The sequence below is a fragment of the Pygocentrus nattereri genome, chromosome 1 (genome assembly GCF_015220715.1).
Source record: "Pygocentrus nattereri isolate fPygNat1 chromosome 1, fPygNat1.pri, whole genome shotgun sequence".
Classification (NCBI taxonomy): Eukaryota; Metazoa; Chordata; class Actinopteri; order Characiformes; family Serrasalmidae; genus Pygocentrus; species Pygocentrus nattereri.
The window spans coordinates 23,562,595-23,590,017 of NC_051211.1; the positions used below are offsets into that span (position 1 = coordinate 23,562,595).

The 27,423-nt window shown below is 39.9% G+C and overlaps 1 protein-coding gene across 1 annotated transcript; it reads right to left on the reverse strand.

Annotated features, from left to right (window-relative positions):
• Positions 1 to 10,924: 10,924 nt before the first annotated feature.
• s100a10a (S100 calcium binding protein A10a) lies at positions 10,925 to 14,458 on the reverse strand. Its single transcript, XM_017715373.2, has 3 exons — positions 14,321 to 14,458; positions 12,754 to 12,912; positions 10,925 to 11,255 (listed from the first exon to the last, which is right to left on the reverse strand). The coding sequence occupies exons 2-3, from the start codon at positions 12,892 to 12,894 to the stop codon at positions 11,091 to 11,093; spliced, it is 306 nt and encodes a 101-aa protein (XP_017570862.1). The 5' UTR covers positions 12,895 to 12,912; positions 14,321 to 14,458; the 3' UTR covers positions 10,925 to 11,090.
• Between the last annotated feature and the right edge of the window lie 12,965 nt (positions 14,459 to 27,423).

The window sequence follows — 27,423 nt, forward strand, 5'->3', positions numbered from 1 at the left end:
GGGGGTGTGTCAGTGCCCATGGCAGGGGTAACTTGCACATCTGTGGAGGCACCATTAATGCTGAAAGGTACATGCAGGTTTTGGAGCAACATATGCTGCCATCCAAGCAACGTCTTTTTCAGGGACGTCCTGCTTATTTCAGCAAGACAATGCCAAGCCACATTCTGCACGTGTTACAACAGCATGAGGATAAATACATACCTATATTTTAGTCATTAACATTAGTGGCTGATTCTTTTGTATGCATTTAGTGTCATTCTGTTCTGTTGATGAATTGCGCTGGACAGATTTTCTACTGTTTATTTCTCACCTCTCTAGGTGTATGTTAGACTTAGGCCCAATCCCATTTCTTATTTTTTACCCTTACACCTTGTTTTCGAGGGTCATCTTGGGTCACCTTGGAACTGAGTTACAAGGGGTAGTGGTCGAAATCTTCCCATTTGAAATTGGACAACCCTCAAATAGAAAGAACATTACTTCTTTAACAGTGTTAAGAAGGGTCTTCTTGGACCGTGTTCTCCGCTACTAGCGGTGCTCTGTAGGCAGCTCTGCCAGGAGTGGTAAAGTTCAGCAACCTCTCTGCCGGGCTTTAGTTTAGGGCATCTTATATCTTCAAAGGGGGAGATGCAGCAATTATTTATTATCGCTCATGCCTATTTCTTTTGCAATATGAAGCTGAAGTCAGCTATTCTCCAGCTTGTTCAATTTTTTAAATTCCACCGTAAACGGTGCCTCATGCGTCAGAACTGCTGCACCATTCAAGGTGGAACAGGAAGTTTAGCCAGCTAGCGAGACATTAGCATACTGCTAGCGATTTTTATGCACGTTATGAAGAAAAGGACCATAATACATTGAAACAACATTGAACAAATGTCTCTGAAAAACATTCATTTGGAGGGCCATGTAACCCTAACACTTTACCCTACCTCTTTATCTCCACAAAAATCAGGACACCCTACCCCTAGGTGTGAATGCGCAAAACAGAGGGGTAAGGGCTAAGTGGTAGGGACGAGGGGTGAAATGGGATTGGACCTCAGACTGGGCTTGATGAATGGAATGAAGCTATGAGCCTTATATCTGTGCACTTAAACTTTACAGACCCTTTTTTAAATAGTCAAAAAGACAAAATCTGATTGAATCTCATTCGGATTACTGGTTTAAAGTTCACATTACCCATATTCACGAACAGTGAGGCCTCAGAAATAGCGGAACTGGAGTGGAATTTGAGTTTTAGGATGGAATATTGTCTCCCATATTATGGTGACTTTTATGTATGAATCCATAATATTCACCTAAAAGCAAATGCAAGTTGTTTTTTTCAGGGTGTGTTAACAGAATAAAGCAATGGTAGCCCCTGATATTTGGATAAAGGGTTTTTTTTTAGTTATACAGCAGCCACACGTTAACATTGCAGGCTAATAAATAATAAACGTCCTATCATCCTCACAAAAATACTGATAGGAGCATTATGTTATGCGAGTCTTCTAACAGGATAAAAACACATTCATCTAATGCACATCCTCTGATAATATATATTCTTAAAGCAAGGGAAAATACAATCACCCTCTGACTACAGAAAAACAAAAGTAATGTAGTGTCAGTGTAGAAGAAGATGCAGGAAACTTGGGCAGGTGCTTTTATTTTGAACAGGGCCTTCAACAGGCAGTAAGAAGTGCCCAGACCAGCACTACTCCAACGCAAAACACAGGGCGAGGATAATGTGGGAGGACACAACATACAAAGAGGATAGATGCCTCCCGAGAGGAACTTTGCATGGCCGTAGCCACACGTTCTCAGGGTAGTGTTGCCTTGGCGGACACAGTAAACAAAAAAGTATCATTTTCAGCTTGTCCAGTGAATAGGAACTTCTGTGAAGGACTTGAATGCAGCACTATTGACTTGCCATTTTGCCACGTAAAGTGTTTTTCCTGTATTGATCAAATTTGCATTAGCTGGCTAGCTTCATGCAACAATGAAAATACATCCTTAAAGGGAAGTATTGAGCCAGAAGAGCACTGCATTGGGGCAGTTCATCTTCACCACTCCACCTTTATGTGTTCCCCAAAATGTACCCCAGGTTTTAGTCAAGCACACCTATTTTATTTGTATTTTAGGCACTGTGACAGAGCAGTTTTGCTTTTGCAGACCCATAATTAACAAGCCATGGGTAAAACTTAGTAAAAAGTCTCCTAAGTGTAGTGATCATAAATTTGATGTTTCCTGTCTCACTGAAACGTGGGTTAGACCAGATGAATATTCAACACTAAATGAAGCCACGCATGTCAGCTATAATTATGTACACAGTGCAAGATTGTGGTGGTAGATGTGTAATTTACCAAAATACCCTAGATATCAGTCAGAAACAATGTGACACCTTCACTTCTTTTGAGGTTCTTTTTGTCCACATTGAAAATCCAGTCATAAAAATTAACGCATTTTCATTAGTTAACATTTACAGACCACCAGGCCCCTACTCTGATTTTTTAAAAGAATTTAGTGATTTCGTGGCAAACCTAGCTGTGTGCTAAGTAAAAGTTGTAGGAGAGTTTAATATCCATTTTGAGAAGGTAGATGACCCACTAAAAAGGCATTTACGTCAATTCTAGACTCTGTTGGTATTATTTAAAAAAAAAAAACCTTTCGAGCTACTTTAGAAAATGTGGCGCCACTTAAAATAAAAAGAATAAGGCAGAAAAAGCTCGCCCCATGGTACAACGATAAAACCCACACCTTAAAACAAACTAGAGCGGAAATGGCTCTAAATGGCACTAAAGCTCATTCAGCATATCTGGCCTCACTGATCAAGAATAATAAATATAATCCTAGAGTTCTGTTTAGTGTGATCAGGCAGGTACTGGACCACAATTTCCGGGGACTCTCACCAGTGAATTTTTTATTGACTTCTTTAATAATAAAATTGAAAATATTATACAACAAATCAACCCACAGTATTAAATCCAACTTGGTGGTCATCTGACATGGTTGATGAAATACATAATGTAGTTGTAGAAGAAAGGCTGGAAACTTTTTACCCACTCCCATAGCTAGAGCTAGAGAAGATTATCTCCTGTGCAAATTGCACAAACTGCATACTCGATGCAATTCCCTCAAAATTACTCAAAGAAGTACTGCCCGTCATTATAAACCCTCTTTTAACTATAGTAAACTCGTCCCTTAGCCTGGGCCATGTACCCAAAACTTTTAAACTAGCAGTTGTCAAACCTCTGATCAAGAAACCTAATCTTGATGTTAGCATATTGTCTAATTACAGGCCTGTTTCTAACTTACCATTTATATCCAAGATCTTAGAAAAAGCTGTGGCCCAACAACTTAGTTCATATCTACACAAGAACCATATATATGAAAAATTCCAATCTGGATTCAGGCCACATCACAGCACTGAGACGGCTCTAGTTAAGATAACTAATGATCTTCTTCTTGCCTCTGATCAAGGCTACGTATCCCTGTTAGTGCTACTTAACGTCAGCAGAACTTTCAATACAATAGACCACAATAATCTCCTAGAAAGTTTAGAAAACATGGTTGGAGTCACAGGGACCGCCCTATTATGGTTCCAATCTTACCTATCAGAATGTTATCAGTTCGTCAGTGTAAACAATTCATCTTCCAATTATTCAAAAGTGAGATTTGGAGCTCCCCAAGGCTCTATTTTAGGACCATTAATATTTACAGTATACATGTTTGTAGTGTATATTCACTGTTATGCAGACCCTGAGGGAGAAGCGGCTTAGTGTGTGTGTGTGTGTGTGTGTGTGTGTGTGTGTGTGTGTGTGTGTGTGTGTGTGTGTGTGTGTGTGTGTGTGTGTTACGCAGACGATACACAGTTGTACATATCAGCCAAGCCTGATGACAAATACAGATTAAAGAAAATAGAGGACTGTGTAAAAGACGTGAAATGCTGGATGTTATGTAATTTCCTCCTACTGAACAGTAAAAAAACAGAGGTTCTCCTTTTGGGTCTAAAATTGGCAAGAAATAAATGAACAGGTTTCATTTTAAATCTCTCTGACTTTCTAGTTACACCTAGTTACAGCAGCAAAAAATCTTGGCATCATAATTGATTCAGATTTATCATTTGATCAACACACAGGCAGCATCACTAGGATAGCTTTTTTACATATTCGCAACATTGCCAAGATAAGAAATGCCCTAACCCTGCGTGATGCAGAAACACTAGTACATGCCTTTATTACTTCTAGGCTAGACTACTGTAACTCGCTACTGTCAGGATGTACGAGCAGGAATCTAAGCAAACTTCAACTAGTCCAAAACGCCACAGCCAGGGTCCTCACTAAAACTAGAACATTTCATCATATCAGTCCAGTGCTATCATCACTTCACTGGCTGCCTGTTAAATTCCGTATTGATTATAAAATCATTTTATTGATGTATAAAGCCCTACATGGGCTCGCTCCTGAGAAGACCTTATTTGCTATTATGAGCCATCACAACTACTCACATCACAGAGTGCTGGTTTATTAATAGTTAATAGAATTCATAAGGCTGCAGCTGGGGGAAGAGCCTTTTCTTATAAAGCCCCCAAACTCTGGAATGATCTTCCAGAAAATGTTCAGGACTCACATTTGCAATCTTCAAATCTAGGCTGAAAACTCACTTGTTCAGTTTAGCTTTTGGTAGGTAATGTTCCCCCTTAGATAAAGGCGACAGATCCAGGGGTCCATGGACACAGGGAATTATAGTAAACTGAGACGCTGGTGCTGTCGTCCCGCTGCTCGCACGCGGTCACTCAGGTTTGTGGACGGTGGAGCGGAGGGATGCCAAACTGTTTCAGAGTGCTCTCATGTCTGTGTGTCCTTCTGGTTCTCTCCTGTTAAGTTGTCATAGTCAGATCTGCCGGAGTCATTAGCCACGCTCTGGAAATGTCCACATTCCCTGTTTTACATATGCCCAAACAGAACAAAACTAATTCAATTTCTCTGTCTTTTTCCGTGTAAACGACCGCCCACCTGTCCAGCTGGACACTGAAGGACGACTGAATGTCGAGCCCTCCTGCTACCCACTTCAGACCAGCTGCCCACGCCGCAGCTACCACCACCTTCCTTGGACTAGCTGCCCACCCTACATTGAAGTTTTCATGGACTCATAGCTATTACCACTACTAATACTACTGCTATTAATATTAGTAGCATAATCACTTGTAGGTAGTTTGACCAGAGAAGGATGGGTCCCCCCTTGTGAGCCTTGGTTCCTCCCAAGGTTTCTTCCTCAGCTCTGAGGGAGTTTATCCTTGCCACTGTCGCCCCTGGCTCACTCACCGGGGTGTTTTTACATTCGTGTTAAAACTTTGTCTTTACTGGAATTCTGTGAAGCTGCTTTGCGACAACATCAGTTGTAAAAAACGCTGTACAAATATATTTGACTTGACTTGACTAGAGGAATGAAGACTCAAAAAAGAACGCTCTGGACATCCTCCTCTGGACAACACCACACAGTGGAATAGATGCTACTATGGACACACAGAACAAAGGCCAGTGTCATAGGCCAGCAACCAATGCTAAAAATGTGTTAAAGTATTGGTGGGACTGTTGTTTGAACTGCACATATATAGGACATGAGAACATGATTAGAGGTTCGTTGTGAGCACTAGGCTTGGTTTAGAACATCAAAAAGTAGTTCATACTGATGTACATCTATATTTTCAGAGTTCTTCAAAGACTTTCAACTGGTTATTATAATAAATGGAGCTGTCAATGCATCAAATAGTCAAGTTAACACAGCCCAACAAAGAGACAAAGCAGACTGTTAGGATACATGTGGAGCACAGAGAACATATAACAATAATTAAGTGAATCAGATACACACATTTTTTCTGTTTCCTCAGATGTAGCCCGTCTGCCCAGACATGGTCATGGTGGTCTAAAGTTTGCTTCTCTAGTTCTGCACTGGAGCTAAAAGGCTAATGAAACTAACAAGTAATGGAAATAATTCATACCTCATTAATTTATCACCCAAACTGCCCACATTAATCCTTACACACTTGCCTCAGAACACACTGAGTTGTCAAATAATCTTAAATAGAGTTGATAAGGTGGTCTCTGATACTCTGTGGCAAAATACAGACAAGATGTTATGTTCTGTGTCTAGCTACTATATTTGTTGTTTTCATTTCAGTTCATTTTTTAGATAACAGTCTGTTACACAGTGTCTGAAACCAAATAAGTTGATTTGAGTGCTTAAAGGGGAAACCTTTGCCAAAATTTCAGCTCGGTTTTCTTTACAGTGGTGGGGATAGGAACTATGGGTCAAAATGTCTACAATGCAAATATACCTATTTTATTAACTATCCAAAATTAGCAGTGAAGCTATACGTGTCTTCTCAGTTTTTATATGTGATGTTAATCATAGTAAATAATGGTATTCTGCCTTACACAGACCTGCATGTACCTCTGCACCAACTGGAAATGAAAAAATGTTTAATATATTTAGGGCAGTGTGTTCAGTGTATTCAGAGTATGCGTGTTGCATATAGTGACAGGCAGCTCCAACACTATGGAGTAAAACCATTACAAGTCTCTAGTAATATTTTGCAATGAAATTAGCAGCTGAAGCATTATAGCACAGTAAAGAACATACTATACTGCAGTTCGTGTGCTGGTAGAAATGATGACTGTACAGTAAAGATAGTTTGTGTGATAAAATTTAGAACCCAGACAGTAGAATGTGTCACTGTTACTGAGTCTTTGCAGAAGCTCTGTGGCAGTGTACAGTACTGTGTGAAAGTCAGAGACCACCCTTCATTTATTGACTTTCCAGTCAACATGAATACTAAATGTAGTTATGGAAGCTCCGCCTTCCGATTCCAGTGACAAAGTATTCGCAATCCCCACCACCGCCCCATCTCCTCTCTGCTCCTCAATCCTTTGTCAGTCCTCCATAGTTAAAAAGGGGAAAGGGATCCAGCCATCCAGCTCCAAGCAGAAGCCCCCAAAACCTGCAGCAAAAGTTTTCAGAGTTCTCTCCTCTCCCTGATTAAGCCACCTCTCAAAACACTGGTATTTATTCTTTGTTATTAGTTAGAACAAATATATATTTCTGAGAGCATTAAAAATAAGACAATCCACTTGCATAAAGGTATAGTCATGAGAAAATAACTGAAAATTACTGTTTAGACATACAGATCTCTGGTCCCTCTGACATAGATTAGTGTATGCACAATGAAAAAGTTAGAACTGCATTTTATCTACAAGCAGAAAGCAATTAGAGTGACTTTCAACAGGATATTTTAGAGTCTGTTCGTCAGTAGTAGTCAAGCTCTAAACTGAGCTGCTTATAGTTTAAAAACAGAGAATACAACCAAATTTTGTAGAACTTTGTAGAAAAATATCTCAACAAATGTCTTTGCAAAACTGAAAGCAAGTCTAAAAAGAATGGAAGTTAATTAAGGCAAAAGGTGGAAACACTAAACCATGAAAGATTGTATTTGAGGCTTCTGTGTCGTTTCCCGTTATATATGTTTTCTGTTTTTTTTTCCAGACAATAGATGATCAATAACTTGCCATTTTGACTGGAAATTAAGTAAATGAAGGTTGATCTCTGACTCTTGCATAGTAGCATAGTTCGGATCTCAACTGCTTTTTTGAAAACAAATACATGTTACATTTACTACATTATTAATGTTTGTTGGTATTTATTCTGATGTTAGATGGGTTTTAAAAGAAATAAACACATTTATTGTCCAGATGGGTGTAAACTCTGCTTATATGGCTTTTGCATAGGAATGTTTGCTTTTGCATGCAGTCAAGTGTAAGGTCATTGCAAATAACTTGGAAATGGAATTTTTCTATTGCACCATTTCTGCAATACTACTTAGAACAGATGGACGAGCACGTGTTGCTTTTATTGAGTAAGACATTTCATTTCAGACTCTCTGAGGACTTGGATGATGAAGGTTTTATCCACCAGAGATCAGTTCAACACTGAGCGCAAGGCGGTTTCTCAAGCTGAACTCTGATGCCACCCTGTGGACATGTAGGAACTAACCCCCTCCCCCCATTCCACCCCGCCCCTCTCAGCTATGACTTACACAGGCAGGAGACATTTCTCTGTGACTCATCTGCCACAAGAAAAGACTAGGAAAGACTAATCCTTCACTAAACCTGCATAGATAAAACGTAGCTGGTGGGTAGCAATTATGCCAAAAGAGATTTTTGCTGAATGTAAACTTTTGCCTTTAATAAGACGCTGAAGTTTAAGGCCTTTTCCTCTGAAGATACTGGCTGAACTTTCAAAGAGCAGTTTCATCAGTTTTTCCAAATGTGCAAAATCTGCATAATTCAATTGCTGAGATGTAAACAAAGTAATTCATAACGGTTTATGTGAAATGGTTCAATGGACTGGCGACCTGTCCAGGGTGTATCCTGCCTTCCGCCCGATGACTGCTTGGATAGGCTCCAGCACCCCCCCCCCGCGACCCTGGACAGGAAATAAAATGGCTATATTTGTGTGGTAGACATTGTCCGCCTGGTTCCCATCACTGCCAAGTAAAGGTATCAGAGCCAGTAAGTTTCCATCCATTTTCTAAGCCACTTCTCCCTCAGGGTACCGGGGGGGGGGGGGGTCAGAGGTGCTGGAGCCTATCCCAGTGGTCATCGGGCGGAAGGCAGAATACCAGAATACACCCTGGACAGGTTGCCAGTCCCTATATGTACCACTTCACCATAAATGTCTTCTAAAAATACATTTTAGGCCAAAATTCTATCTCAAAACTATCACGAAACAATACCTTAGGCATCAGACAACATATTTTTTACCATCTTATGTTATAACTTTCTGTGAGGGAGCTTTTAGAGGCATTAAACTCTTCAGGCGTCTGCACTGTGAATAACTTTGTTTCTTTAATAACAGAACATTTCACATCAAACCACATTCAGCAATGTTGTTTACATCCTAAAGGACATATATTATAATTTTCCCCCTTGAAGTCCACTTATAACATTTGTGTGATTTTATGTAGAAAAATGGTCATAAATCATTTTACGTGATCACTTGCCAAACCCTCTTTAGCCAGATGAAGCAAACAGGCTGTTTTTTTGCTGTGCCATATGTACATGAGCTTGTTCTGATTGGCTGTCCTGCATTGTGACTGTTTCAAAAAGCACTCAGAGCTGAAATGCTCCTTATGACTTTAGTGTGAATGGGCAGAGCTAAACTGGTGTAGGCTGAAAAAGTGGATTTCATTAGTTGGCTCTTTAAGAAGTTGGTTCTTGTGACATCACAGAAACAATTCATTTAAACCAGGCTGCTTTTGAAGCCTCCATGTATGGACTGTGTGGAAAACATAGTAAATGGTATACTGTGAAACTTTAACAATGTGTACATACTACTTTAATCTCATTTATTTGAAAAAATGAGGTCAGTTTGTTTTTCCATGATGTGGGCCCTCCTTTAATTATGCAGGAATGTTGAAAATGAGAAATTCCCCTTTAAATAGCTACACTTTCTTTCTTTCTAGTATGGTTTGCGTGATTAGAAAAAAGACAGTGAGTGTGTAGTAAGCTTGTTAATGATCTGCCAAACTGTAGGACAGTTATGGTAGCAAGATAACTTGAATGACCAGTTGCATTCTCTTCCACTGACTCAAACTCCTATAATCAATAATGTACCCTCCCCCTCTATTTATTATTGCTTATTAGATTTTGAATTATGGTCACAGTGTGAATCAACTAGCCCACCATAACGAGTCACATTACTACAGTATATTTTATATTCACCATGTGGTTATTAGAAATGACTTAGACATACTTTCAAATTTCACAACATAACGGAGAAGTCATGTTCATTTATTCCATGATCAGTACTGAGAAGCTGCTGCTGAGGTAAGGGCAAAATAGGAAACTCTACAGCTTGCAGGATTTCTGTGCTCTGTGGATTCCCTCTGGTCTCCGCCCTAAAACAACCAGGGGTCACTGAGCAACGTTGTGTTTGCATGGCAACCGGTAACAGAGACTGACCGCAATGAGGGGCCACACCCACTTACACAAGGCGGGCAGGGAGAGAAGGAAAAAATACGACAAAGCTGGAAAACATGGGGATACAACATTGTGTCATTCCATAGCACCGCCGCTCAAAATAAACTGAGAATAATCACTGTTTTTCCAGTGCCTTGTGATTTAGGCACCACTCCTTTTAGGCCTCAGGTCTTTAGTGCTGGCTTGTAGGGTCTAAAATATACTGAAGATTCAGCACTGAGGTGTTAGGTTCTTGCAGTTCCTTTACAGCACAATGGCTAAATGAAAATACATACATCCAGTTTACATCTATCTATCTATCTATCTATCTATCTATCTATCTATCTATCTATCTGTGTGTTGCGCTGGTCTAATTGGATCAGACACCGCAGTGCTGCTGGAGGTTATTGACATTGGAGTGTACCGTTCTAGAGCAAATTATAGCCTCAGATTGCTTTACAGTGGTGGTGATAGGAACTTGGGGTATCTACAGCGTAGATATATTTTATTAACTGTCAAAATTTCATTTTAATAGTTAATAATTAGAGGTAAATCACAATACATTCTTGGCCGAAAGCAATCAGACATCTCAGGCATCAGACAGTGTGTTACCATTTCATGTAATAACTTTTAAGCTTCTTAGAGGAACTCTTCGGACGTCTGGTTCCTATCACCACCAGTGTGAATGACTCTGACTTCTCATCAAACCACTCTGATTGATTTTATTTAAGCGAACATATGAATTCACAGTGTAATTCCACTTTAAACTGTGTTCAAAAACCCAGCCCACAGGCAAAGGAAACTGAAGTGCTGTTCTGAGCTGTAAAACGAAGTATGCAGGGCAAAGAGCAGAATGTCATAAACAGGCATGTCGTATTGGACTTTTACCCCAAAGACTGTACACTGAGCCAAACCGACAAATGAGTCTATGAACATCTCGATTTTGCTTTCTTTTATTCACACAAACAACACATATAATGCTTATTTCCAGTTTCAAAGAACTTGGTACAATCTGTCATTTTAAAAAGACAACATGATTATCATGTCACCTTCTACAATAAAAAAAAAATAAAAAAAATACAAAAACACTTGTTGCATGCTTCACTTTCGGGCTGCCATTTTCTTCAAGTGCAACTGGTAACACTGCTCACAGGCGATGGACAGCCCCACCACTAAAGATACGAACTCCTCAAAGCTCACTTCTCCATCTCGGTTTGTGTCCAGGTCCTTCATAATCTTGTCCACAGTGAAAGGGTCCTTCTGAGACTGCACGAAAGAGAGAAAGGGAGTATAAGGATGTATATAAGGAGAATCTACCAACCAAACCTCAAATTCAAGTTCTCAGAGCTTTAGAACTTCAGTTACATAGCAACTAGTTATATTTACTTAGTAACATAAATGTAAGCAAACAGTTGGATGGTTTTTGTGTTTGCTTTTTACAATTTAAGTCCTTTTTGTCAGAGGAGGGGAACTGTTTTCATGAAGGGCTGCACTCCTGCACAGTTTGGTCATTTCCCTGCTTAAACACGCCTGTTTCAACTCAGTAATTAATTACCAGGTTCAGCTGAGAAATCAGTAAACTGTGCTGGACTCTCATTTACAAGCTTTAGCATTTTATTTGACATGAAGGATCACAAGAAAAGATAAATAACACCTTCTGTTATGCTAAATGTTGTAAGACATTCCACTGCAGTTCTATGGGAAACTTTTTTGCTCTGATACTTTTTATTCCTTCTTGTTATATTTGGTACTTGAGTCATTGTTTAAAAAAAAAATTACCAATACTTAACCACTTATGCATAACTGAAGACGTATCATGGGAGAATCTAACCAAACTGTATTTAAAAATGATGGCTTTGTAATGAAGGAACCTCAAGATTTAAAACACTCTGCGAGTAGCAATAGCAATATATTCAAACATCAACCGTACAACAATGAAAACTCCCAGACTCTCAATCCTGGATCTGGTCTGGCTCTTTCCATCCACAATTACCAGCACCTGTGTCCTGTTTATTCGTATTACTTTCACCTGTGTCTAGTTTCCTTTTCTTTTTATTGTTTCTTCACAAAGTATTGTAGGTGTTTATGTTGCAACCATGGAGCCTGAATGTGTTTCCTAAGTACCTTGTTCCGGAGTTCTGCTATTTGTTTTTCCCTGTTTCTCTAGTTTCCATGTTTCTAGATTCATCTTCTAGTTTTGACATTTGTTGTCTGTTTCCACACTCTTTATTACAGATGTGTCTACTTTAGCACATCAGCCAGCTCCCTTGATTATGACTATGATCGCTGGATCGGCCCAAGGAGATTCGATCTTACATCTGTCTACAGCTCATCAGTTCCAAAAGCTCAATCTTTTTCACTGTCTGAAAAAAATCTGGGTTCTTAGTACAGCCTAAAACTGAAACTTCATAACTTGCCAGTAACATCTCTCTGTACTGTACTGCCCTTATGGTCATTATATATTGTTTATACACTAGGTACATTTTCTGCATAATAAAATACTGTAGGATTTGCACAATAACTGCACAATAATACTCTACTTATGTATGTACATGTGTGTACTTACTGTATTCTATGTTTATTGAAGCTGCAATATATATAGAAGTCATCTGTGTTGGATGTGGTGTGTTGGAAGTGAGTAAACATCAAGACAAATTCCTAATGACAGCGGAATGCATGAGGTATTCTGAGGGTGATGGAGAGAGAGAGAGAGAGGGAGAGATAGAGAGAGAGAGAGAAAGGGAGAGAGAGAGAGGTTATTTACCTTGAGGAAGTTGGAGAGTTCGTTCTCCATCAGTTCTCTGAGCTCTCTGCGACTGAGAGTGTTGCTGTTTCCCTCTCTGGCAGCATATCGGTGGAAAACCATGATGAGAGACTCCATGGCTTTTTCTAATTCTGACGGCATGGCTGTTGTAGTTCAACACTAAATGTGAGGGAGAGAAAGAAAGAGAGACTCCAAACTTAGTTTAACAGCGGTAACCAATACAGCGATCTGGTCACTGTTTAATCTGAACTTTTGTGGAAAATGATGTCATCAAAGCTATCATTCAGCGCTCTCGAAATTCATGTGAGAAATTCATCATGGGGTTGTTCCCTTTTTTCCCATGTACGTGTGCCACCCCCCAGATGAATAACACAGTTTTTGTGCTGAAATGACTGTGGGCTCATTTGATGAGTAATGCCCACAAGAATAAACATGGAAACTGACATACACACATTAAAATGAGCAAGAACACACACACACACACACACACACACACACACACACACACACACACACACACACACTGCCAGTCGCATTTACAATTAAAAAGCTTAGAGAGAAGAGATGAAGTTCGGCAAGTGGAAAACAGAAAGAAAGCATCCAACTGCAGAATGAAATAGTAATGAGTGATCGTCTAACTAATTAGGAATGGCTGGAAAAACAGAACACACTTTGGAAAATGAGAGAGGGAAAAGTGGGAGAGAGGATGGAGACGGCACGGCAGAGTACACTTTTTTTGGAACAGACCCAAGTTAAGGCACTCCCTGACAATATCTGAAGATGAAGGAGAGCAAAGAAATGCTCTGGCAAGCCTGAATATAGAAGTAGAGATAGATAGACAAACAGATAGACAGAGACAGACAGATAGACAGAGACAGACAGACAGATAGATAGACAGATAGATAGATCGATAGATAGATACACAGATAAGCAGACAGACTGATAGATTGACAGAGAGATGCAGAGCAATAGAGGTACAGTGTAACTACGTCATCGCTAAAATAGCCTTTCATCCAAAATCTCAAATTAATAACTAGAACATTTATTACTAATTTATTATTATTATTATTATTTATTAAAACTAGAACGCTTCTTCAACTATGCTTTAGTAATGGTTATACATGCTGAACTATGTCTGTTCAATATTAAACAGCATGATAAAACGGTTCTTCTTTACAAAGGAAAACCTGCTGTATTTACTTCTTTGGAGAACCTTTATAAACGGTTCTACATGTTAGGCGCACAGAACCTTTTTGGTACTACACAGAGACCACTGTTGCTAAGAGTGTTGGGTCTCTAGTCAGAATAAAACAATAAAAGCTTCATTTTTAAACGACCTGGCTGGAGCTCTGCCAGGCTAACGCGGCTAACGGCGGCACAGAGCTGGTGAACTCAGAGCGGCGCTGATTTACGCAGGTGAAGCAAATTAAACCCAAACTCGCTGAAAGGCTGAGTGCAGGTCAGAGAACAGAGCAGTGACTCGGCTACTGCGACAGTCCTCTAGCATTGAGCCTGTTCAGACGCCAAAGCAGAAGTTAAAAGACATAAAACAGAGTTCTTATCTTACCGAGCCGCTGAGTGAGGGGGAGAGAGAGAGAGCGAGTAGCGGAGAGCTGGGCGCTGCCAGAGAAGTGCAGAGTTTAAGACTTCACTCAGACTTTCTACCCAGACTCCACCCTTTCTCGAGAGAGAGAGAGCGAGAGAGAGAGAGAGAGAGAGACTTATCAGAGTTGAGCAATGTGCTGATGATGACGGTATCCATGGTAACGCCGAAAAGAGTGAGTGAGTTTATCATTACTAATCACTAGTGGAAAGAAGTTATGACGTCAAAGTGAGACTTGAACTCACACTGCACTTGAAACAGGGCACCGGGTGAAGGCTGAGTAGACTTAGATGAAGGTCTGTGTTCATCACGATTCGCCTCTTTACTGCACTACACCGTCTAGCAGAGGTGGGCAACACGGCAAACATGCAACATTGATACATTTGAGGGAATCAGTAAATCCAGTTAAACAGGACTAATTATGCTCTTATAAAGAAACAGTTATTCAGTGAGTATTGAAGTTCTGATGATTTCCATAAGCATATTGTGATATAACATGACTCAGTTTATCATTATAATGATGAATTATTAATATTGCCCATACCTGCTATCTAGACCAGGGCTGCCCAAAGCGTGGCCCAGTCAAGCGTCCTGATGGGCCATCTTTGGGCAGATCTTTTTAATACCAGAAAGTTATCCTAACTTCACCCCTCACCATTTGAGAGAACATTTTTATACTACATATAGCTTATTATATTCTTATTTTGCTTCTTCTTATTATTTTAAGCACTTTAATAACATAATACATCGATCAGGCCTAACATTATGACCACCTCCTTGTTTCTACGCTCATTGTCCAGTTTATCAGCTCCACTTACTGTATAGCTGCACTTTGTAGTTCTATAGTTACAGACTGTAGTCCATCAGTTTCTCTGATACTTCGTTACCCTGTTCCTCAGTGGTCAGGACACCCACGGACCCTCACAGAGCAGGTACTATTTGGGTGGTGGGTCATTCTCAGCTGGAGTTTTTAAACACTGTGTCCACTCACTGTCCACTCCATTTAGACACTCCTACCATGTTGATCCACCTTGTAGATGTAAAGTCAGAGACCATAGCGCATCTGCTGCTGCACAGTTTGTGTTGGTCATCCTCTAGTGGTCACAGGGCGACAGTGGCTACTTATGATCTTTCTAGAAAAATCTGTGTGCATCATAATGTGAGAAAACAGCCAATGAGGCAAGATGGTAATTTCAGACACCCCATTCTACGATGTTCTGTGTAGCTGAAGGAAAGAAAACTTCAGGGTTAGCAAGCAAAGCATTGGCTGGCTAGAATAGATCATGCAAAAATGAATAAACCAGAAGGTCCCTATATGTCAAAAAGTTTTAGTGATCAAAAAGCAGTGTCCTTTGCCTGTTTAAAAACCGTCCTCTGACTTTTTATGACGTTACTGTGCACCGGCAGATGGGGAAAAATAATATTAGCCAATAATATCATGTTTCACCTCCCACTCCCATCTATCATCCAGCAAAAATGCTCAGCTAACATAGAGACCCCTAACATAGAGACCCTACGAGTTCTGTGTATCTCTCACAGTGCAGAAGGAAAACGTTTTCAGCAGTTACATTGACTATAAGTGTGTTTTAAACCAAGTCCTTTTTGTGCTACTGAAGTGGAAATATAAATAGAGGACAAATGAATGAATATCCATGGCAACCTTCACTGAGTTAAATAGGCCTTTAACCTGGCAACAGGCCTGCAACCTGGCAACACAAAATCTAAGAAAAAGCTGCAAAGGCTTTTGAACTTTTTGAACTTTTTGAAAGGTGCTGTGAATGTTCTCTTTTTCCACAAGCTTTTGAACCTCAATACATAGAGCACCTTCAATAGTTTCCCTACCAGTAGACCTCTGTATGCTTGTATTAAAAAAAATAGGGGGATTTTCACGTATAAACTAATACTACAATACAAATTTACCAACAATATTTATAATTTCACTCAATTTCACATTTCTATGTTTCTGTCTGAAACATAAAACTGAATTCTGTTCATTTTTCACTGCTAAACAAGTAAAGAGGCGCCCTCTGCTGGGAAAAGAGGAATTTATTCTATCAAAATGCAGTTTTACCTTCAGCCCTGGTTTAGTGTACATACCCACCTGTGCACAAAAATAGGCGAAGCGCAAAATGTAATGTTTTTTCCTGATTTCCTGGTTTGGCTTGGTCAGTGTCCAAATTTCAACTCTATAGAGAATATTTTGTCTCACACTGAACACAAACTAGCTTGGTAATGTTTTTTAACTGTTTGACGCCATCAGTCGAAGTGGAATAATGCTTACTCTCCTTTTCGTAAAAGACTGTCTGCGAACTTACAAAGAAAACTTATATACAAACGGATATATTTGAACCATTTAAAGAAATCAACAAGAAAAGCTAACCCACACTAAGTTACTTTATCAATCATTTGGTTAATGATTTGCTGTCAATGTTATTAAAAGCTTAATGTCCTATGTCTTTTTTGTAGAGGAGTATAGTGCATACTAGAAGATAAAATCAAGGCAATACACTCAAATATATCACTCAATAAGCTTTAAAAATTATATTTAAAAAGTGTTTGTTTAATGTTTTACTGCCTTTGCTGGATCAGTTATTGTTGTTGCATTCATTTACATTTACATTTACAGCATTTAGCAGACGCTCTTATCCAGAGCGACTTACAAGAAGTGCTTTGTCTATCTAGAGAAAGTATCTTTGCTAGTTACCAATAGGTTAGAAAGAACCTTTGCACGATTGCGACGTCATTGGAATACAAATGATGGTGTCACTTGTGCATCTTGACATCATAATAGGGCACGTGAGGGTATATATGTGAGCTTCATCAGGGTAGAAATCACTTTTAGATTTTCATCCCATCACTGAGGTCTTTGGGACAGTTACACAGTTTTTCTGGGAGGTCTTTCTACAGACTTTCTTTCAAAAAAACTGAAACAGAACTTGACATTCGCCTGCAAGTTCTTCCAGTGTTGTTTTCAAACACCTCATTTTGAATTTAGACTTTCCATCTATTGTCATTGCTGAGGTGTAGTTATGAAGGAGGACAACTATCAGAGGAGGAGTGAAAGGACCACCCTAATGGAGAAACGACAGGTTCTACAGCCTCTCACAGTGAGTCGAGAACCCTGTGCCATCACTCCTAGCAGAAAGGGCAGTGGTTCCTTTCTGCCTGACATTTTGAAAAAAAGAGCCCCAAACTGAGAAAAAGCCCAGGCCCAGTGCACCCACCAAGTTTCCACCACTGCCTGTGCAAAACTTCAGTGGAAACTCGTCGGCTTCCCAAGGCATTAACATCACCAGTGAACCCCCTGCAAAATCCCACCAGCTGAATATTGTAGGTGCAGCAGGGAAGAGCTTCATACAAAGGAGAGCTTCATCCAGGCCTCAGTTGACAACATCTCATCGAAAGTTTGTGACTCCAGGTAAAAAATTGACAGCTGACAGCTTTCCAAGCTCATAAGCCTGAACACAGAAAGGGAATGAAACTGTGGAACCAAAATACCGGCTGTGGAGAGATCCACACCTCAGCTCAGCGTCCAGACACTTAGCCCACCCCACATGCTGGTCCAAAGCCCCAGAGGCTTGTGTCACAGAGGAGATGTGGAGCTTTACTGAAAGCACTGGAGAAGGTAGTGCTGGAAGATGAAATGAAAACACTGAGCTCAAAAAAGACATCTCAGCAGAAAATGAAGCTCAGACTGAACCACAAAAGAGGTGCAGAGCAAAGATCAAGAACAGGAGATACATGAGCACGTTGAGGACTCCTCTCAGGATGACGATAGTGCTCGTGAACCTGATGCTGCTCCCTCAGTAAATGAGCAGGACGTCCCTGTGGCCCATTTGTGCCAGAGAAGGAGATCTAAGGCAGAGCTCTGTGTGACACTTGGGGTCAAGCCATATTCCTTTTGCGTGTAAGTGCGTGTGTCCATGTCGACGACCTGTCTGAAGTAGAGGACGATGAAGACTGAGAGTCATAGCAGCACAACAAGGAGATCATCATCTACACTGACCCTCAGGACAAGTACAAGACACCACCTTCCATCATGAAGCCTAACAACTACAGACCAGCAGGAAAATAAATAAATAAATAAATAAATAAATAATAAATAATGCATTACATCACAAAGTCTCTTTCATAAGTCTGTTTCTTAGTATAAAGGAAGTGAGAGTGTTAAGTAATTATGCTTGTTATTGGAATTATTAGAATTATGGTTCAGGTTCCACTCTTGACACAGAGCAATGAAAACTAGTCCAGTTTGTTAGACTGAACATTAGCTTGTAATTGAAGAGGTTGAAAAGCATGGATTTTAAATGCTCTAACTCACTCTCAAGTAGCCTCTCACAAAATATGCACACACAATCATTCAAGACACGTCATATTCAAACACAAGACACACACACACACACACACACACACACACACACACACACACACACACACACACGTGTGTGTGTAGAAAAACCTTTTCTTATAATGTAAGAAAAACCTGCTTTCCTTATAATGTAAGTCAAAGGAACCAGATTTTTTTCCAAGTAATATTGGGTCATTTCTTGTGGTCCAATCATCATGAAATATACAAACCATTTAAAGAGCAACATGCATTTTCAAAATATGTCAAAAACTGAAAAACAACACAAAAATGGAGATACAAGGTTTTGTTCTGACAGCAGCGATATACATATATGTGTGCTTTAAGAACTTTACGTAGCGTGATACAGTACATATCAGCTTAATGCATGAAAATGCACTTTTTCCTTATAACTGTGGCAGAGGGTGATGCTGGGAGTGGCATTGTTCTGTTTGCCTTATAAGTACTGAGGAAGAACTAATGCTTATCTGAGTAAATGTGCTTTTAATTGAGCTACATGTGGTTAATAAAAAGCGTGCTATACATGTAAAGTAATAGCAAGTGAAGGAAAATAATTGACATGTATATATAGTTTGTAAATAATATCATGCATTACATTATAATAATAAAATGCAGCCCTGTGTTGTTGTAAGAGATGTGCAGGATCTGAACCTGTGCTGGACAATTTGCGATGGACTCAGCTTCTGTGATTGGCCCGTCTGACTCGGGCTGGATCTGGGCAGACTTGAATTGAGCTGATTTTGCAGGTGAGAAGGAACAGGCCTAGACATGGGTTGAGTGGACTATGCTAACTGAGTTACCATCTCATCATTTACATCAACAGCAACCTATTGTTTTTTTTTCCATCTCCTTTTCAGTGATGCAAAAAGCAGCCTTGGGAGATTGATCTGTTTTTATTATGTAATACAAATGAGGAGCCTTCACAGGACAGCCCACTCTGTAAACACCTTCAGTTAATGCAAGTACATCTTTATAGATCGTGATATAGCAATATATTAATAATAACACACCAAGACACTGAGACACACACAGGCACAGATTTTTAACTGCTAATTAATTGTGTGTCCTTGTTGTCTTTCCATGAAACACTTGAAATTTACAGTGCACTCAGGTTTCTGCGTATGTGACACTAACTCAGTGTGTGTGTCCAACATTCATTCTGAAAAAGGCACTGGATACAATATAGGATGAACCTACAGCAGTGCTTTGTCTCTAGCAGTCATCATCAAAGTAGACTGTGACCTCTAGTGGCCAGATGTAGTAAATGCCAGAATGCATGGTATATGGAAAATACAGTGAAGGCCTATGATCTCACAGCCTTTTTTGTTATCGTTATGTGCTAAAATCATTGATTTTGGAGCAGCTTTTGGCTAATATTAGCACTTTTTTAGGGTGGGAGGGGCATAAAGATTTCAATGATGTGAAGAAGCTACTTATCTGCTTAATAAGCTCAACATTTCTACAGTTAAAGAAGTAAAATAAAGTGGACAGTCAGAACATTCTACAGCACTAAATAAGGACGTTCTGTTGAAGGAATTTTATTTATCTGAGCAAAACCAATCTGTGAAGTATAGAATTGGAGCTCAGAGTAGAATCAAGACATCTTTAGTAGTGACACACTGAAATGAAAATCTTTAGTTGAAACGGAAACTGAAATTCTGGTCACACATTCAAAAACCAAAACAAAGAAAAAAAAACCTGAGAATACATTAAAGCAATTAAATAAGCTTCTTATGGGATGTGACATGAACTCAATCATAAACCCAATCCTGCACAATAAAGGATTTACTCTCTGAGGTTTGTCTTTTTTCGTACAGTTAGTCAGGACTGTTGCACGGCTGGACAAACTGGATTTTAATCATCTATACCAGCCAACAAGGCTGAAAAAGAGTCTTATTTTCCTTTTAGTAGTGGGTGCTGGACAAGCTCTGACCGCTTCAGTTTTGTCCACTTGAGGATGTATTACTCCACCTCCAAGGATGTAGCCCAGGCAGGAGACCTCCCCTTTAGCCAGATTGCACGTAGCTGTGCTTGCTGTCAGTCCTACATCAACAGTTTTCTAGAGCACAGTCTCCAGATGCTGCAGATGTTCCTGCTACGTTGAGCTATATAGGACCACATTGTCTATGTGAACTGCCGCAAAGTCCTCTGTACCCTTCAAGACCTCATCCATTAGCCTTTGGAATGTTGCAGTGGCTCCACACAAGCAGAAAAATAGTGATATAATCCACTAGGCCCTCTAAATCCGGCGCTGGAGGGCCAATGTCCAGCACAGTTTGGAGGATTCCCTACTCACACACAACCACTAAACCTGGCAATTGACAGAAGAGTGTAATCAGGTGTACTGGAGCAGGTAAATCACCATAAACACATAGTCCTCCATTCTTCTTTGAACCAATGGGCTGTTTTTAATGGTTCACTACTCCTAATCATGACATTGTCTCAACCGGATCAGGTTGTCTGGAATCACCCATTTCGGTTCCTCCTGCTGACGGTAGATAAGATGCCACATGTCTGATGGTTTAACAGCGTTTCTGCCAGTTGCTCTCTTCCCCCTCCTCTGCTTCACAGACCCATAGCTACTCCACAACACTTGTTGCTGTCTTGCGCCATGACCACACCACGTTGATGTGGGAGTTCTAGAGTTTTTTCTTCCTGTCAGGTAGCAATCTAGTGTCAGATGTTGGCAGCAGAATCAGTACTTTCTGCCCGGGTGTCAGTTCTCTGTCTTTTGCTGCCTTGTCATTCCATTCGTGCTTGGCTTGAGCTTTCTGCACGTTTGTGTGGACCATTTCTGTGAGATGGCTCGGCTTATCTCTCATATTGAATACATGAGCAAGGACATTCAGCTTCTCTGTTGGTTTTTCTCCCTCCCATGCCTCCTTCAACAAGCAGGCCTCTCACTTGTCTTCCATACAGGAGCTAAAAAGGCAAGAAAGTGCACTGTTGGTGGATTTTACAGACTGGAGTTATGAAACACTGTTATATAGCATTTTGCTGGGGAGCAATATTGCAGTAATAAGTGGCTGGTGTTCATCAGTCTGTGCTTCCCACAGACAATCGTTTACTTTTTCATTATTCATGACAACTGAAGCCATCAGAGCTGCAAACCAACTGCAAGACACTTTAACTACACCACATAAACGTTAAGGCACAACTTAGACAACGTTCATCAGCAACTGTTCTGCCACCGTAAACGGCAACTTTGACTACTACTACAATAAAGACTAGTACTGCCAGTAATTAAAATGTTAGTAATATTAGTATAACTACATTCCATAATATTCCATGAATTAATACATCACATAACTGTCATGAATGAATCCACAAAGGCAGATTTAACTAACAGCTGGTCTAAATCAGAATAATAGCTAAACTAGGTGTAGCAAATGTTCACCTTTCATGCTGCCTCAGGTTTTTGTTCGAGTGGTTCCTCTTGAATGCGCTGCCCTATTTTTCCTTTTAACAAAGTAAGAATTCTGTCATTCTAATACCTGCTCTGTGGTGGTCATGACCACTGAAGAACAGGGTATAAGGGGGCTAAAAATCATGTACAGAAACAGATGGACTACCATCTTGATTTATAGAGCTACAAAGTTCACCTGTATGGTAAATGTAGCTGATAAAATGGACAAAGAGTGAAGATGTAAGGAAATTGTACCTAATGAAGTGACGGTCAGTGTATATTGTAAAGTGCACAGGTGTATTTACATTCTTTTAGCACCATATATTTCATGCTTCTTTTGTTTTGTCTTTTAATTCAAGCTTTATTTTTGCCTGCATTATCACTGCATTAGTCTTAGTGCTTGATATTTTCAGCAGCATGTCACAATGTCACATGTCACAATGATGTCGGCGGCAACTTGCAGCTGAAAACCATTTGAATTCCATTGAAGATCTTGTGAGACTTTAATGCGAAGCAGGGCCTTTTACCGCATTAACCAGTGTATTTGATGAATTCACATGAAATATGAGTGATTTGGGTGAGTTCACTGAGGTAGGGGTCACTGATAAAGCTGTGGTCAGCCAAGAACCCTGTTACGCAAGCCAGAGTCTAAACAATAAGCCAGAGCCTGAGGGTACAGAAAAACATGCGCTGCTCTGTAAGCTGAAGACTGAATGGGATGCTGAGGAAAATGAAGACTGTGAGCGAAGCAGCATTACCAGCTCCTCCAAAAGCACCTACACTTTCCCCTTTGCCATCTACCCCCGCTGTGAAGAGCTCATTCGCCAAGAGCGTGTCCCTCCACTTGAGAAATACCCATCATTTCCTTCCTTTGAAAATGCTAGATGTGCCAGATCTGTTCTGTCTGGAAGGTCTAAACAGACCCAACTCTCAAAGCTGGTTACTAACAAGCCTGAGGTGAAATATGAGCAAAAGGAGACCACCACATCTGAGGAAGAAGGTCTAAGAAAGAAGCCCTCTATGTGGAATCAGCTTCAGGCATATTTTAGCAGGCTAAAGGCTCAAGCCAGAGGTGCTCCAAAAGGGTAAGTATCAGATTTGATACTCAAATCAGTGACGAATTTTGTTCTTTGGCATTTTTGAGTTACAGTTACTTTTTCATAGGCCTATTTTATCATTATTGCAAAAGCAGTGAGGGTCCATATCACGTTGCAGGTAGGGTTCAAAGTGAAGGGGGTCTGTGGAGTCCTGGAGTAAATGGAACCCCCATAAGAATGACAAAATTGAACTTTGGGGGTCCTATCCGTGCTTAAAAAACTGCACCATCTAGTGTACCAGATGGTGGGATGCTGGGAGTCGAGGCCGAATGTCTGCACCAGTATACATATCTTCATTAAAAACAGGGTTTTGAATTTTTGGGCGTTTCATGGCCATAAATGAAAAATCATTTTAAAATAATGTATATGGACGCAGATATAAAACTGAATGACTCCTGTTTAGTAATGCTAGTAAAAACATTACAGGAGTAAACCTCATAAAAATATTTTGTGCAAGCAGCATCAATACAGGTCACGTTATAGTGAGACTTTGCAACGGGGGACCCTCTAGGATCTCTGTCTCAATTCAGACCCTCATTGCAGGCACAGATAAGAGCTATGGGAAAAACAGTGATGTTAAGAGCCTGCTATGTGGAAGAAAACTGATGTTAAGTATTTTTCTCCACAGGACCGAGACAGAAGTATGATCTAGTGCTTCCCATCATGATCTACTACGAGCTCATTTTCATTAAAGAACCAGTCAGACTGAGTTGTCAGAATTACAGCATGTCTATTGTCTACTTTTGTCCACAGAGAGGGCCCAGTTTACCTCAAAACAGATAAAGTGAAGAAAAACACTGTAAAAGTATAATAACTGAAGTGAAATGTTAATAACAGGAGAAAACAAAGAAAGTTCTGCTTTAAATCGACTTCATATATTTCATTTAGCAGCTGCTGGTGTTGCGACATCTCAGCACTGATGTAGCTCACCTAAGATATGTTGCTGCATGTCTTACTGTCAGATTTCAGTGAATGGTGATGATTATTGCGCAACGTCCTGAATGCTGATGCACCTTCAACATGATGATAAAGAGTTGTTTGGAAATCATACAGAATGAACAACATAGAAATTGACTTTAACAACTACTTATGGGGATAATTCAGTGGTTGAGATGTAAAGCTTCTTTCAGAGTGGTTCAAAGTGAAATTGACAGGTGTAGAGAAACTGACTGACTCTTCACAGTGGTGATGAAAGGAACCAGGGTTCCCAGTGTCTATCATGTAATATAGCCCTTTTATATTCTATTCAAAACCACCAGTGAACCTACATGTGTTTTCAGTTTTTATATATAATTGTTGAGAATGACAAAGCATTACATTATACATAATGTTGATGATGAAGAAATACATTTTGAATCTGATATACAGCACCATCGTCAGATGTTTATTTTATTTCGGAAGACGAGTGAAGTTTGGAGTTTAAGTTTGCCCCATAAGCTGAAAACAAGTGAAGCATCAGCAGAATCAATGCGCCCTTGCTCAGCCCTTAAAGTCTTACTGGAGAAACTGGCCATTTTCCTCATGGTAGAAAAACAAAAGAACAGCTCTCTCTGCTTGACCAATTTTACCAGCTTCTACAGGTAAAACAAGCACAACTTTCATAATAAGGCTGAAGATGACTTGTTATTCACCAGCTTAATATTGGAATTTGTCATTTCATGTTAAATGGTGCAGTAGTTAGGCACCGTTGTTGTATCCAATTCAGTCCCCCCTCCATTTCACGTTCCCTTTGACAAACCAAGTCTTGGGCGCACACACTCAACGCCAAACAACACTAGAGCTACGGAAAGTGAAAAGGTTAAAAAAATATTGAATGGCCACATTTTCACCCAATCCCCAATATAAATTCACCCAAGATAAAACGGCATAATTTAAATGATAAGTATCATTTTCAAATCGAGTCAACAGTAAATAACCATGCTGACAAATACTTTTTATACTGTTTGTCACTGATTGGGTGAATACAGCTGCCATACAAACCCTTTTTGAACCTTTTCGCTTTCCGGAATTCTGAGGGAGAACACCAGAATGTAACTGCTGAACCATTTAAGGTGGAACGGAAACTTCGACTAAGAAGCTGTTGGCAAAAAAGTCAACTTCAGCTTCATACATTCACCATCATTTTGCTGTCTCCTCTGTAAACTTAGTTCAGCTCGACCGTTTTGGTTTCTGTTGTCGTCTATATTCAGTTCAGACTGTCAGTTGTTTTTAGTTGGCTGAGCTAGTTTTAGTGCTGAGCTAGTTTTTATTTTAATCCTATGCACACTAATATTCCCAAAAATATATATATATATATTTTCACTTTAGGTTTCATAGAATTCAGATTCTTTTCATGTGTAGTTGCACAATTCTTTGTGAATACTGTGTTCCTGTCATGGTTTTGTGTGTATCACTGATTTTACACTAAAAATAAAAATACTATAAAAAGTGAATGTGCAGCCATACACTGCTAATGTGCTGTCATGAATGAGTGCTGACTGAATTATTTAGGACTCAAAGATTAGGACTATTGACTTGCGACTTGACTCAGGACTTGAGTGTCAAGACTTGAGACTTGTTACTTGCAACTTAATGACTTGTTCCCACCTCTGACCCTGAGTGAGGAAGATCATAGAGTTGCAGGACCCTTAATGTAACTGGACCTTCAAACATTTTAGCCTCAGTGTGCCCTTCATTCCTGTAATGTGACTCAAACAGAGTGATATTGTCAAAACTGGCCCAATCCCGTTTACCCCTTGCCCCTTAACACTTAGCCCTACCCCTCCGCTTTGCGTGTTCATGTTTAGGGTAGGGTTGTCCCGGTTGTTGTTGAGATGGAGGGGTAGGGTGAAGTGTTAGGGCTACATGGCCCTTCAAACAGAGATTTTTCAGAGGCACTACAAACAGAGGGTTATGAGAAAATTCCTAGAATGCCCTGCGTATCATCGCCATGATGGCTGCACAAGCGACCAAAGAGACACATAAATGTGAGTATTTCTCTGTTAGAAAGCCGCTGTATTGTAAGAACCATTGTAATAGTGGTTTATGGTCACTTATAAAAATCACCAGTAATACGCTGATGTGTTGGTCGCTACCAGGCGAAATTTCCCGTTCCACCTTAAATGGTGCAGCAGTTACGTTCTGGTACCCGAGATTGCTGCACCATTTAAGGTGGAACGGGAAATCGATCATGAAGCTGGCGATTAGAAAGCTAAGTTCAGCTTCATATCACTGAAGATTTCTCGGTGGCGATAATAAATAATAGCCCCCGCTTTGAAGGTGTATGATGCCCTAAATGTACTTAAGCAGTTCGGAGCTGAACTTTCCCCTCTGCTGTCACTGCAGGCCAGCAGGGTCGCCTAAAATTCAGTTTCAAGGGAGAGGGTTACACTCGAAAAACAAGGGGTAGGGTAAAAATAAGAAATGGGATTGGGCCTATATATGCATTTATCAAATAGCAAATTGAAAGAAAAAGTTGGACACATTGTACCACTTGTTGTTTGAAGTTGATTTACTTACTTACTTGGTCTCCTTAATAAAATTCTCCACTGAGCTTTTATACAATGATTTTGCAAGTGAAAGAAAACAAAGAAATTGAGGCAAAGAAGCCTCAAATGTGCTTTAATATGGGCAATTCCTTTTGCCAAAAAGTAGTACCTTTATCCTATATGGATAAAGCCATAAAACTATCACAATATCAGGTTCAGCTCACCTTTTTTCAAAAACTTGCAAGATTAACTTATCTGAAAAACACTTGATTAAAGCGTTTTACAGCCCACATTGTTTGCTGAATTGCATTCTTTTAATCCATCCATCCATCCATTTTCCAAGCCGCTTCTCCGTCAGGGTCGCGGGGGGGTGCTGGAGCCTATCCCAGCAGTCTTTGGGCGGAAGGCAGAATACACCCTGGACAGGTCGCCAGTCCATCGCAGGGCAGACAGACAGACACTCACACCCAGGGGTAATTTAGCATGTCCAATTGGCCTGACTGCATGTCTTTGGACTAGTGGGAGGAAACCGGAGATATATATATATATATATATATATATATATATATATAGTTACCGCATGTGTTACCATATATATATATATATATATATATATATATATATATATATATATATATATGTAGAAATTGTAAAGGAATCTGAGTCAGTCAGTTTCTCTACACCAGTCAATTTCACTTTAAACCACTCTGAAAGAAGCTTTACATCTCAAC